Source organism: Podarcis bocagei (assembly GCF_964188305.1).
Source record: "Podarcis bocagei genome assembly, chromosome: 5".
In the NCBI taxonomy this organism is placed as follows: domain Eukaryota; kingdom Metazoa; phylum Chordata; class Lepidosauria; order Squamata; family Lacertidae; genus Podarcis; species Podarcis bocagei.
In genome coordinates, this window is record NC_138129.1 from 32,376,185 (window position 1) to 32,390,249 (window position 14,065).

General features: G+C 42.5%; 1 protein-coding gene and 1 long non-coding RNA gene across 2 annotated transcripts in view; one reads left to right on the top strand and one right to left on the bottom strand.

Annotated features, from left to right (window-relative positions):
- Window positions 1–6,535, bottom strand: part of LOC308588048 (deoxynucleoside triphosphate triphosphohydrolase SAMHD1-like) — a 29,142-nt gene extending 22,607 nt beyond the window's left edge. The window contains exon 1 of the mRNA XM_081196241.1: window positions 6,328–6,535. Within this exon, the coding sequence (XP_081052367.1) occupies window positions 6,328–6,520 (193 nt within the window). The 5' untranslated portion in view covers window positions 6,521–6,535. The remainder of the gene's footprint in view (window positions 1–6,327) is intronic.
- On the top strand, window positions 3,502–5,527 carry LOC308588465. Its single transcript, XR_014008794.1, has 2 exons — window positions 3,502–4,590; window positions 4,624–5,527. It is a non-coding gene; the product is annotated as an uncharacterized lncRNA (long non-coding RNA).
- Window positions 6,536–14,065: the final 7,530 nt, after the last annotated feature.

Below are 14,065 nucleotides of genomic sequence, written 5' to 3' on the forward strand. Positions count from 1 at the left end.
AAGGAAACAAAATGAAAGGAAGGACAAAATTCTGGAAAGAATTAAAGAGTTAGAGAAGAAGCTAAGATCTAATCCGAAGTCTCAGCCGACTCTCCGAGAAATTAAACTTCATCAAGCGCAATACTCCAAATTGATAAACCAGGAAATAGAATGGAAGATCAAAATAATGAAACAAAAAACTTTTGAATCGGCCAACAAATGTGGAAAACTGCTAGCTTGGCAGTTGAAGAGGAGACAAAAATTAAATACAATAACAGGCTTAGAGATTGAAGGAAGAAGTATTCAGAACCCCGGAGAGATCAGAAAGAGTTTCCAGAGATATTTCAAAAAATTATATACTCAAGGGCCACAAGACGAAACAGAGATGAAACGATTTTTGGAGAAAAATGGACTAACAAAGTTGTCAGAAGAAAACAGAACAATCCTGAATGGCAAAATAACACGACAAGAGATTGAGCAGGCCATCCAGAACATGAAACAGGGCAAATCGCCAGGGCCAGATGGGCTGACCTCCAAGTACTACAAGATACTGAAAGACTACCTGATACAACCACTGTTGGAGGTCAGCAACGAAATTATGGAGGGGAAGAAGGCGCCGGAGTCGTGGAAGGAAGCCTTTATTACGTTGATACCAAAGTCGGAAATTGAAAAGACACAACTTAAGAACTACCGTCCCATCTCCCTTTTAAATGTGGATTACAAAATATTTGCAGATGTTTTGGCAAGTAGATTCAAGAAGGTTTTAAGCGAAGTAATTCACAAAGACCAGGCAGGCTTTCTCCCAGGCAGACATATGTCTGCTAACACAAGGAACATTATAGATATATTGGAACTTTTGCAAACAGACATAAATACTAAAGCAGTTTTAATTTTTATAGATGCGGAGAAGGCCTTTGACAACATATCCTGGAAGTTTATGAAGGGGAATTTAAAGGAAATGGGAGTGGGTTCGGGGTTCGAGAATGGGATTGATGCAATATATTCGGAACAAAAGGCCAAATTGATAGTTAACAATGTGGTTACAGAAGAGTTTAAAATTGAAAAAGGTACACGACAAGGCTGCCCGATTTCCCCGCTACTATTTATCTCGGTTCTGGAAGTGCTCCTGAATATGATTAGAGGGGACAGGCTGGTGGAAGGGATTCGGGTTGGAGGGAAACAATATAAACTTAAAGCGTTTGCAGATGACCTAGTTTTGACACTACAGGAGCCAGAATCTAGCACGAAAAGAGTACTACAGCTGATTCAGGATTTTGGTCGACTGGCGGGATTTAAACTAAATAAACAAAAAACTAAGGTCTTGGGAAAAAACCTGACAGATACTGAGTTGGTACGGTTTCAGAGAGAGACAGAATTAACTGTGGTTAAGAAAGTGAAATACCTAGGGGTAAACATAACAGCAAAAAATTTGAGTCTATTTAAAGATAATTATGAGAAATGTTGGTTGGAAATTAAGAGAGACTTGGACAGTTGGTCAAAATTAAAACTTTCATTGTTAGGCCGAATAGCTGCCATCAAGATGAATGTATTGCCAAAAATGTTATTTTTGTTCCAGACTTTGCAGATTGTAGACAAAACGGAGTGCTTCCGGAAGTGGCAGAAAGATATTTCTAAATTTGTCTGGCAGGGCAAAAAGCCCAGAATTAAGTTCAAGATACTAACGGATGCGAAAGAAAGAGGGGGCTTTGCCCTGCCAGACTTAAAATTGTACTACGAAGCCGCAGCGTTTTGCTGGCTAAAAGACTGGCTACTTCTTGAGGACACGGATGTACTGGATCTGGAGGGTTTTAACAATGCATTTGGATGGCATGCATATTTATGGTATGATAAGGTTAAGATCAATAAGGCCTTTAAGAACCATATTGTCAGGAAAGCAGTATTCAATGTCTGGATAAGATACAAAGACTTACTGGAGAAAAAAACTCCGAGGTGGCTGTCACCCATGGAGGCTAAGGCCCTAAAAAAAGCCAATATGGAGGCCAATTGGCCAAAATATTGGGAGATATTAGAAAGAGATGGAGAAAATTGGAAATTGCAGAGTCTAGAGAAAATAAAAGATAAAGTGCGAGACTGGCTACACTATGCTCAGATTAAAGAAGTATTCAAGAATGATAAAAAGTTAGGATTCCAGGTGGAGAAATCGAAGTTGGAAACAGAACTGTTAGAACCTAAGACTAAAGTACTTTCAAAAATGTATAATTTGCTGCTGAAATGGAACACACAAGACGAAATGGTTAAATCGGCAATGATAAAGTGGGCACAGGATATTGGGCATAATATTATGTTTGAAGATTGGGAAAGGTTGTGGACCACTGGGCTGAACTTCACTGCATGTAATGCTCTGAAGGAAAATGTAATGAAAATGATATACAGATGGTACATGACCCCAGTTAAATTGGCTAAGATATACCATTCGTCTGATAATAAATGTTGGAAATGTAAGGAAAATGAAGGAACATTCTTTCACCTCTGGTGGACTTGTCCTAAAGTGAAGGCCTTCTGGGAGATGATATATAATGAGCTGAAAAAGGTGTTTAAGTATACCTTTACCAAGAAACCAGAGGCCTTCCTCTTGGGCATTATCGGCCAGAATGTGTTAAAGAAGGATAGAACATTTTTTATGTATGCAACAACGGCAGCAAGGATACTGATCGCCAAGAATTGGAAGACTCAAGAATTACCCACCCTAGAAGAATGGCAGATGCAGCTGATGGACTATATGCAGTTAGCTGAGATGACCGGCAGAATCCGAGATCTGGGAGAAGAGAGAGTTGAAGAAGACTGGAAGAAATTTAAGATTTATTTACAAAAACATTGTAATTTGGCGGAATGTTGATAGGGATGCCAGAATAGAAATAATTGTCTATCACTAAACTAGATTTAAGTTTAACCATATTTTAATGACTGAACCTAAAGACTTATCTACAAAATGATAATTTGCTTGGAAATAACTTTATAACGATGCAAGTGTGTGGGGGAGGTGTGGGGGAGTCCAAAGTTATGATGAAAAGATGTTAAATAATTAATGTTGTTTTACTGAATATGCCTTTTTGTATTGAAAAACCTTAATAAATATATATTAAAAAAAAAAACAAAATATTTTAAAACATTTTAGCCAGTTGCCCCAACCCAAAAGTGCACGCATGAAAAGTAATGTGGGAGATTTTTGGATCTAAATAAATGAATGACCTGACTTCTAGCTTTGATGATGTTGCATCCTGATGGCACATGCTTTGGCGATCCTCTGATACATACTTGGTGCATATATCTTTCCCCCACTAGAATATGTGCCTCTGATGTTATTTCCTTATTCTTTGAGAACATTACAAGGAGAGACAGAACATATCAATGCTGGTTAATGCACAAATGATCCTGTACTGCCAATGGACAGCTAAAGATGGGTCATTAAGGGAGCAAAGCAGAGCAGGGGCCAGATTTGTCCCTGTTGAGGCTATAAAGCTACATTCTGCATGGTGGGCAGGGATTTTAGCTAAAACGTTTGACGCAATAAATGCCACTGGCTTAATACCAGGAACGTGGAAGGAGGCCATTATAATTCCTATCTACAAAAAAGGCCCTCCTGGTGACCCAGGGAATTACCGGAATATCAGTCTGCTATCGTCCATTGGGAAAATATATGCCCGTTTTTTGCTGGCAAGGTTGACGAAGTGGTCAGTTGAGGCTGACCTGATTGGGCATGAGCAAGCTGGATTTAGATTAAACCGATCCACAACAGACCAGGCAATTATTCTTTATCACTTAGCCCGGAAATACTCGACACCTCGACGGGGCCAACTTTGCGCAGCTTTCATAGATTTGAAAGCTGCGTTTGATAGTATTCTGAGGCAATTACTATGGGATAAACTTGCCTGTTGGGGAATAGATAGAAGGCTCCTGTGGCTTATCTCCCAACTTCATGCCGGGTCCGTGGCCAGGGTGAGATTATCCCCTGCTGGAGACCTAACTAACCCAGTGCCAGTAAATAAGGGTGTACGCCAGGGTTGTATTTTAGCACCACTTCTTTTTAACTTATTTATCAGTGATATGAGGAACCCATTAGCCGACTCACAAAAATTTATCCACACCCCTCGTATAGCAGATTATCGTTGTCCTTTACTTCTTTACGCAGATGATGCGGTACTACTCTCTTACTCCAGAGTGGGTTTAAGGAGGGCACTAAAGATTTTTGCGACATATTGCCATTCTAATCATCTGTCTATCAACCACACCAAGTCCAAAGTACTGATATTTTCAAGGAGTCGAAAACTTTACTCATGGAAATTGGAGGGCACAAAAATCGAACAAGTACATAAATTTAAATATTTAGGAATTTATTTTCAATATAATTTAGGGTGGAAAGCACACATTGAATACCTTCAAAACAAGACAAAAGCCCTATCACACTCCCTCCTCCGTTTTTTCTACTCTGAGGGGGCCCTATTCATCCCTGCGGCCTTGAAAGTGTATAGCATCAAAGTGATGGCCACAATGGCCTATGCTGCACCTTTATGGGCTGCCTTTGCAAACCTCTCACCTTTAGAGTCACTTCAAAGCCAATTCTTACGCCGACTTCTAAAATTACCAACATGTGTAAGTAATGCGGCTATTCGCTTAGAAATGAAGATCCCCTCAGTGGAGTTAGTTCTATGGAGGAGAGTCTTGATTTATTGGATATCCCTATGGCATAAACTCCCGAACCACTATCTCATTCAATGCATGTGGCGGGATGACTTCACAAATTTGTGGTCAGGAAAAATCCATGCCAAATTGCTGTCCTATGAGATCTCGCCCACTGAATTGCTCAAACTGGATCTAAATGTGGCAAAAAGGTGTATAAATCAAAGGCTGGATGATGCGGAGCTATACCAAAATTTCTTAGCTGGTGGTGGAGCCTGCTCGCCGTTAAATTTCGGCATAACCCCTATCTACTGTGCTCCGTCCTACTTAACATCGCTTATGGCTGCGTCTCACCGATATGCCTTCATTAGAGCTAGGTTCAATGTTTTTCCAACAAACGTGCTGAGACATAGATTCACTAAGGGCCAAGTCCCTTCAATGTGTGCTTGTGAAATGGAAACATCTGAATCTCTACATCATGTTATGTTTATCTGCCCCATGTACAGTTCAGCTCGTGCTAGCATACTAAACTCCATAATCCAGCCTATGGCTGACAAACCAGTAGACCTACAGCTTGCCTGGGTTCTTCAAGATGCGGATCCTTATATTACCCTACAGGTTGCTAAATTCCTAACAGCCGTCCTCTCGTATAAGAGACGGAATGGAATGTTAGCTGATTATTGAGAGTTATAAGAATTTTCTATAATGACGGCAGACATTGATTTTAGCGTAGTGCCTAAATTTTAATCTCAATCTTATATTTTTCTTTTGAATTGCTAATATCTGTCCTTGTGAGCTGTGAATTGTGTTATATTACTTGTGGCTTGTACGAGTCCGCTGTTTTATTTGATTTGTTTTGTTGTGTGGTGTTCTATGATGGGCGTAAAACCGAATAAACATTTTGATTTGATTTGATTTGGGTCATTAAGGGAGCAAAGCAGAGCAGGGGCTCTGTGCCAGAGGGCAAACAGGTGGGTCTACCTCCCTGTTGGAAAGACAAAAGGCCAGAGTAGAGTTATTTGAGTCAGACTGGGGTGGCTTGCAATCCTTTTTAACTAAAAGGCTTGTTTGAGAAAGAAGCGCTCCTCCTTTGGAAGGAAGGGCTGCATATAAATCAAATAAATAAATACAACCCAAGTTAAAAGGAAAAGGGGATTTAAGGCAGCAACCCTAAACACACTTATCTGGGAGTGAATCCCACTGAGCTCAATAGACCTTACTCCGGAGTAGACTGTGCTGCAAATGACTCTTAAGACACAGCCCTTTTAAAATGTGGGTTTGGGGGGGGAGTTATTGGGTTGTCGTTTTTATTTTTATTACGTATTTTGTGGCTTTATATCTTGATTTTATATTGTGAACCGCTCTGAGTATAGAGTGGTATATAAATTCAATTAATAACAATAAAACAACAACAACCCTATGACCATTGACTTCGGAACAAGCCATCCTGCCAGGAGTAGCCAAGCCCGCCCTCAGGCGACGGAGCCCGTTATGCACCGGCTCTGCAATCCGCTTCATAACCTCCTCTCCTCACGGGGTCAGGAAGCGGGAACCGCTCGAGAGGAAACAGCAGCAGCAGCGTCGCCTCAGTCAGGCTACAAGGAAGAGGACGACGACCGCGGCTTGAAAGATGACTATAGTCTTCCCGGCGCAACGAGGCTGCGCAGGCGAAGCGGCTCTCCGGTCCCGCTCGTCCCGCCCCCCGCTTACCTCGCAAGTAGCGCACCAACTCCGGGTCTTCGAAGCCGCTGCTTCGCAGGAATTCGCACACCTGCTCGATGCCCCAGTCCCGCGGGTGACTCTCGCAGGGATCCGGGGCGCGCTTCTCCGGCGTGTGGAAGCCGTCGTCCGGGCTGGCGGGACGGGGCCGCTCGAATGCTGCTTTCCCGTTACCACTCGACATCGTCCTCGGCTTCCAGGCAGGGACACCGGGAGCGAATGAGCGACCCAGCTTTGCCTTATATAGGAGAAAACCCGCCAGGGCCGGGAATCACGTGATGGCAGTCCTCCAGTCAAGGTGGCTTGTGCGGCATGCGGCTTCTGTGTCAATGCTGGGTGGTTCTGTGTTGTTTTTTGGAGGGAGGAAGCTTAGCTGTCAACGTTTCCCTTTTTTAAAGGGAAATTCCATTATTCTGAATAGGATTCCTCACAAGAAAAGGGAAAAGTTGACAGCTATGAACCAGAGGGTTTCGTAACATGATGTACTACTGTACTTCTCTTTCTCCTCATTGTACCCTACAGTAGTTCACAACTGGGTCATGCATATTGCTGGCACTGCACTCTTGTTCAGCTTCAGAACACCCGATGTTTCCTTTTGAATCCCATATATTTAAAAATACCAATTTCCATTGATGCAAAAATACATTTGGAGATCTTCAACTTTGGAAACATTTTTACAAATCTGTCTAATGGAACAAGTTAAAGCAGCTTTTTAAAAACCTAAAAAGAGCACTGCTGGATCAGGACAAAGGTGGCTCTAGTCCAGCATCCTATTCTCATAGCTGACAACCAGATGCCCAGGGTTCAAAAGTAGTTTTCTGTCACTTGTTTAAAGGGAGGGAACAGTGATAAAGACTGGATACAAAAATCTGAAATTTCAGATACAAAATCTGAAATTTTGTTCAGATTGTCAGGAAAATGAAATGTAGGGAAAACAATTGTCCAGGAGAAACGAAACTCAAAGTACTGGCCTGGGAAAGAGATATTAAATACCTGAATTACTTGAAGGATTAAACTTCCATTCAGTGTTTAGTCATCAAAGTTGGGAGGGATAAATTCCCTCCATCCAGCCCCAAGATTTACTGTACTTGATTACTGCCTATCTTACAGATTTAATGAGCTCCAAAAAGCAGAACCACACCTGAAAGAAGTGCAGCTGCAATTCCAAAATATTTCCAACATAAATTAAAAAAAAGACTGAGGCAATGGATCTGAGGCAAGAGGTGGAGCCAGGGTGGGGTGAGGTTTGGGAGCAACTTTGGTGGATTGACTGGTATGGCCATACAGATGGATGGGTCAAAGTAATAAATTCAGGGGCCTTGACAAGAGACACTGCAAGTAGACTGCAATGTAAATAATTCAGAATCAAATGTACTGCTATCTGTTTTTGGGGACAGAGTCTGTGGGTGCAACTTACCCATAAATCCTGGAATTAGTAAAAATTAGAAACAATCAAGGTTTGATTAAACTGTGCCAAACACACAAAAAACCTGCTAGATTTGGTTTAGGAGCCTGGCCAGCTCAGCAGAGCTAGCTGGATGGGGGCCATTGGAAGAACAATAGCTGATGGCCAGACATTGACTCATCAAGGAAGCCATCAAGAGACTGAAGATGTACCAGGCAAGGAGGGGTGGAGCCCCTCATCTAGCTATGGGCAGAAACCAAAGGGGTTTAGGATTTCAGGATGGGTGACATAGGCTGGGGGGGGGAAAACAATAGATTCCCCCCCACTGGGTTAGCAGTGATGGGCAGCGGGGCAAGGGGGCAGAGCACCATGTGGGATAGTTGGGACAAGCAGTAACAAAGACACAAAACATGGCTTATTTCTCTTGCAGACCCAAGCCTGCTGCTCCTATGAGAAAAGCAAAGGACCCTCTTGGGTGTGATGGTGGGATTTTCCTTTATCCAAGTTCAGGTTCATAAAGACACCACAGTCACTGCTGTGCCTCATTGTCCAAGACGAAACATAAGCCTGGGGTAAAGCATGCCTGCAACCCCTGGAATCTTGTATGGCTCGTGGAGATTGGGGTGGCATTTAACAGTACATAAAGCTAAATTCTCCCTTGGGGGTGAGTGGAGCTTTACCCTGAAAGGCTGTGCGTATTATTTATTTCAAATAAATAAATAAATAATTCCAAACCACAGGCCCAGAGGAGGGCTCTGGGAAATTGTTGGGTGCAGGAATACCAAAGGTGGCCAAAAACACCAGTGATCAGTTCTGGTGCTTTATTAAAAAAGGTATAGACTTTACAGCCTGTCAGCAACCTTTGCTAGACCTGGAACAGACATCGTAGCAAGGAGATGGCTTGTCTGCTCCCAAGCAAATGTGCACATATTTTTTATACAGTGGTACCTGTTTTCGAACATTTTGGAAGTTGGAACATTTCCATTTTCAAACGCCAAAAACCTGGAAGTAACTGCTTCAGTTTTTGAACACTTTTGTAAGCACTCTGTGAATTTGAACAAAATTTAGAATCCTCATAAAAATCTGGCATTCGTTTCCTCTTTCCTTTGAGCTTCGTTTCTCCTAAGCAGAAAGTGAAAGCTTTCAGTTTCTTGGAAGTGTTTTGTCAGACGTTGCATTGTATTCTGTGACTAGGATCCGGAGTACTACTTTACGTAAGCCTTAGGGCAGTGATTCCCAATTATCTAATTACTGAGGACCTACTATTTTTCAGAAGATAATCCACGCCCTCAAAATCTGCTCCAGAGGATTAGAAAACAGTTTACAAAAAAGGTAAATAAGAGTGGGAAATATGTTTGCAAGTTTTTAATGTTTGCAATTGGTTTAAAAGAGTAAAAGGACAATTCCCTAGATGCCTAAATCCAGGAGAGAGTGAGAGTGTTAGAGATCCTAGAGATAAGATTGCTGCTAAGAGCAGCTGCAGACTCTCAGTGTAGCATTGATTTATGCTTAGAATATTCAGCTCTGTATATAGTTTTGTATCATAGTTGTAGTTACAGAATAAAAGGAAGATATTTTACAGAGCTGCTCTCTGAGTGGTTTATACTCTGCAAGACTCTGCAAAACTCTGCTGCGCAACGACTGTATTATTGAGACAGTGAATCCGGTGCTCTCAGCTCTAAGCTGTGAGTCCACAGCACTGTGACCTGTTCCTGTGAGAAAGGAGGTCTCTGGCGGTGCTACCCAGCTCGCCTAGCCCAGTCGGGGTTGAGGTGCATAAGTCCAGTTGGCGCACTGGCTCTAGGGCGATGCTGACAGTTTTGTCAGACGTTGCATTGTATTCTGTGACTAGGATCCGGAGTACTACTTTACGTAAGCCTTAGGGCAGTGATTCCCAATTATCTAATTACTGAGGACCTACTATTTTTCAGAAGATAAGCCACGCCCTCAAAATCTGCTCCAGAGGGTTAGAAAACAGTTTACAAAAAAGGTAAATAAGAGTGGGAAATATGTTGTTTTTAATGTTTGCAATTGGTTTAAAAGAGTAAAAGGACAATTCCCTAGATGCCTAAATCCAGGTTTGGGGCAAATACTGTCTTGGTGAGAGAGCCCCAACAGAGATTTAATACAGTCGTACCTCGAATTAAGAACTTAATTTGTTCTGGAGGTCTGTTCTTAACCTGAAACTGTTCTTAACCTGAAGCACCACTTTAGCTAATGGGGCTTCCTGCTGCCAGCGCACCGCCGGAGCCCAATTTCTGTTCTTATCCTGAAGCAAAGTTCTTAACTCAAGGTACTATTTCTGAGTTACTGGAGTCTGTAACCTGAAGCTTCTGTAACCCGAGTTACCACTATATGGCAAAATATGCATTAAAGTAAAGCATGGGAAAAGGTTGTTAGACCTTTAAAAATCCCCTTCTAAGTTTCTTTCCATATTTCTCCTTTCTTCCCACAGCATTTTTAAAAAGACATGTTCGATAAGTTAAAAATGGTTTGCTTACAAACTCTTCAAAGGTCAGATTCATGTGCTTTTCCATACAGCAGCAAGAAAACACAAACAGTTTAACTTAGTTTCAAAAATTGGTAAATGTTTTTAAATTATTTGTATAGAAATTATAAAGATAACTTGCTAAAAGCATGTGGTCTGGGCTTGCAAAAATCAGCCTATACATTTTTCTGGTTGGATTCACATGGTGTAAGAAAATGAACAAATACCTTCAATAACCCCTTCTCCCAAGGTTAGGGATGGAATGGATGGATGGAGAAAGGAATGATGACAATCCTAAACTACTACTTCTCTTTCTCCTCATTGTACCCTACAATAGTTCACAACTGGGTCATAAATATTACTGGCATTGCACTTTTGTTCAGCTTCAGAACACCCAATGTTTCTTTTTGAATCCTATATATTTAAAAATACGAATTTCCATTGATGCAAAAATACATTTGGAGATCTTCAACTTTGGAAACATTTTTACAAATCTGTCTAATGGAACAAGTTAAACCGGCTTTTTAAGAACATAAAAAGAGCACTGCTGGATCAGGACAAAGGTGGCTCTAGTCCAGCATCCTATTCTCATAGCTGACAACCAGATGCCCAGGGTTCAAAAGCAGTTTTCTGTCAGTTGTTTAAAGAAGGGAGGGAACAGTAATAATGACTGGATACACCTAAATTCTTGGGTTCTAGCCACAACATAGCAGAGTCTGTATGGACATGTACACCAGACAATTCTGCCCAGATTTTCAGGAAACTGAAATGTAGGGAAAACGAAAACGAAACTCAAAGTACTGGCCTGGGAAAGAGATAATACCAGAATTACTTGAAGAATTAAACTTTCATTCAATGTTAGTCATCAAAGTTGAGAGGTGTTATGTTTCCAAGGGGTTGCTCAAGAGCAAGCAGGCAAATAATAATAATAATAATAATAATAATAATAAATTTTATTTATATCCCGCCCTCCCCAGCCGAAGCCGGGCTCAGGGCGGCTAACAACACTAAAATAGTGCCACATTATAAAAACATCATAAGAATTAATTAAAATCAAAATTGATGGCAACCATAAACTAAAGTATTGTAAAGATTGCCAAAGGAGGGAGTCAGGCTGTGCCCTAACCAAAGGCCTGGTGGAACAGCTCTGTCTTGCAGGCCCTGCGGAAGGATGTCAAGTCCTGCAGGGCCCTAGTCTCTTGTGACAGAGCGTTCCACCAGGTTGGAGCCGCAGCCGAAAAAGCCCTGGCTCTAGTTGAGGCCAGCCTAACCTCTCTGTGGCCTGGGACCTTCAAGATGTTTTTATTTGAGGACCGTAAGTTCCTCTGTGGGGCATACCAGGAGAGGCGGTCCCGTAGATACGAGGGTCCTAAGCCGTGTAGGGCTTTGAAGGTTAAAACCAGCACCTTAAACCTGATCCTGTACTCCACCGGGAGCCAGTGCAGCTGGTATAGCACCGGATGAATGTGATCCCGCAGCGAAGACCCCGTAAGGAGTCTCGCTGCGGCATTCTGCACCCGCTGGAGTGCACCCTGCTCGGCTGTGAAGCCTTGCTTTTGCTGCAAAAATAAACTTTATCTGTCCGGAGCACCACTCTCCCGTGGCTGACTCATTCACTGGCAGAATCTGTGAGTGGGCAGTTCTTAAACTTTCCCCAGCAAAGCAATTTATTGACACCCAGTCTGTGCCTCCCCTCTCTGCACGGAGGGCGTGGGTAACGGAGGACCCCTCTCCTCCCCGCTTTGCCCAGGCAAGGTGTCCTGGCACTGCCTCGCCTCCTCCAAGCCCTGCAGCTCCTCTCCACTGGAGGTGTGGTTACTCACCTTCATTGAAGAAGAGCTGCTTCCCACGATCCTTGGAGGCTCTCTATAATCCATTCAGCTTTTCCTCTCTCCCTCCTGAACCGATGGCAGTTCCCTGAGAAGAGGGATAAATTGCCTCCACCCAGCCCCATGATTTACTGTACTTGATTACTGCTTTTCTTACAGATTTCATGGGCTCCAAAAAACAGAACCACACCTGAAAGAAGTGCTGCTGAAATTCCAAAATATTTCCAACATAAATACAAAACAGACTGAGGCAATGGATCCAAGGCAAGAGGTGGAGCCAGGGTGGGGGTAGGTTTAAAGGTTGGGAACAACTTGGGTGGATTGACTGGTATGGCCATACAGATGGATGGGTCAAAGTAATATATTCAGGAGCCTTGACAAGAGACACTGCAAGTAGATTGCAATGTAAATAATTCAGAATCAAATGTACTGCTATATACTTTTGGGGCCAGTGTCTGTGCAAGTCACCCATAAATCCTGGAATTAGTAAAAATTAGAAACAATCAAGGTTTGATTAAACTGTGCCAAACACAAAAAACCCCTGCTGAATTTGGTTTAGGAGCCTGGCCTGCTCAGCAGAGCTAGCTGGATGGGGGCCATTGGAAGAACAATAGCTGATGATGGCCAGACATTGACCCTTCAAAGAAGCCATCAAGAGAGTGAAGATGTACCAGACAAGGAGGGGTGCAGCCCTTCATCTAGCTGTGGGCAGAAACCAAAGGGGTTTAGGAATTCAGGATGGGTGACATAGGCTGGGAGGGAAACAGTAAGATTATTAAATTCACTCTCACATGAGAGACTGATGGCTACCAACTTGGATGACATTAAAAGATTAAACCGATTCATAGCAGGTAAGACTATCATTGGCTACTATCCATGATGGCTACCTTCTTATTTCCACTGTTGGAGGCACCATGTCTCCATACCAGTTGCTGGAAATCACAAGTGGGCAGAGTGCTGTTACTACCAGGTCCTGGCTCTGGGCATGCCGTAGCCATTTGGTGGCCATTATGAGGATGCTGGACCAGTTGAGCCTTTAGTGTGATCCAGCAGGGCTGATTTTATGCAGGGGGGAAGAGAGAGAGGAGAGGTCCCGCTGCAGAAGCAGATCTCTGTGCAATGTTGTTTTCAGTAATGTTAAATTCAGATGGTGATCCAGGAAGCTCATTGCCAAATGGCTAGGTTGCCTTATATCTTGTACAAAAGATTTCATATTGCAGAACAGTATTTCAAAATCTTGTGAATTAAACAAAAAAGGGTGATGCAAGGACACACACACCAGCTCGTTCCCAAGGTTCCCATGCATTTCACAACGCTGAAAAATACTGCATTGCTGACTCATGTTTAGCATGTTGTCTATTAAGATCCTATATATTTTTCATATACAATACAGCTGTTGAGCCATGAAGTACTCATCCTATATTTCATCTGATTCTTCAGACCTAAACGCAGAACTTTTGCCTGTTTTGAAATTCATTTTGTTTTGATTTAGTTCTCCGTTCTTTCAATATAATCCTGAATATTGCTTCTGTCTTCTAAGGCATTTGCTACTCTGCCCAATTTGCATCGAGTCATTTGCAGATACAATGAGCATCTCCACCACTCCTTTGTCTTAGTTAGGTGTCAACACACATTTTGGTCCTGGGGAGGCAAGTAGAATTTTGAATGTCATGAGCACCACCCTCTTCAATAGCACCCCCCCCTCTCTCTCTCTCTCCACTCTGCTGGGTCACTCCACACCCTCAATACAGAAATTCTGCAAGCACTCACCATGAACTCCTGTGCCCCTTGAATGAATCTCTTCAACTGTGAAGACTGTAACTATGACCAGTTCATCTGAGCACCACAGGAGGGTGCAATACAGAGGAGACTCAGTGTGGAAAGTTTGGGGGAATGGACCACCAAACAGAAATTGACGATCACCTTTGGTTTTTTTACTTTGGAAATCTCAGGCCCTGCATACAACCTCCATATTGGAGCAAGAGAAACCAATAAAAATGAAAGCAA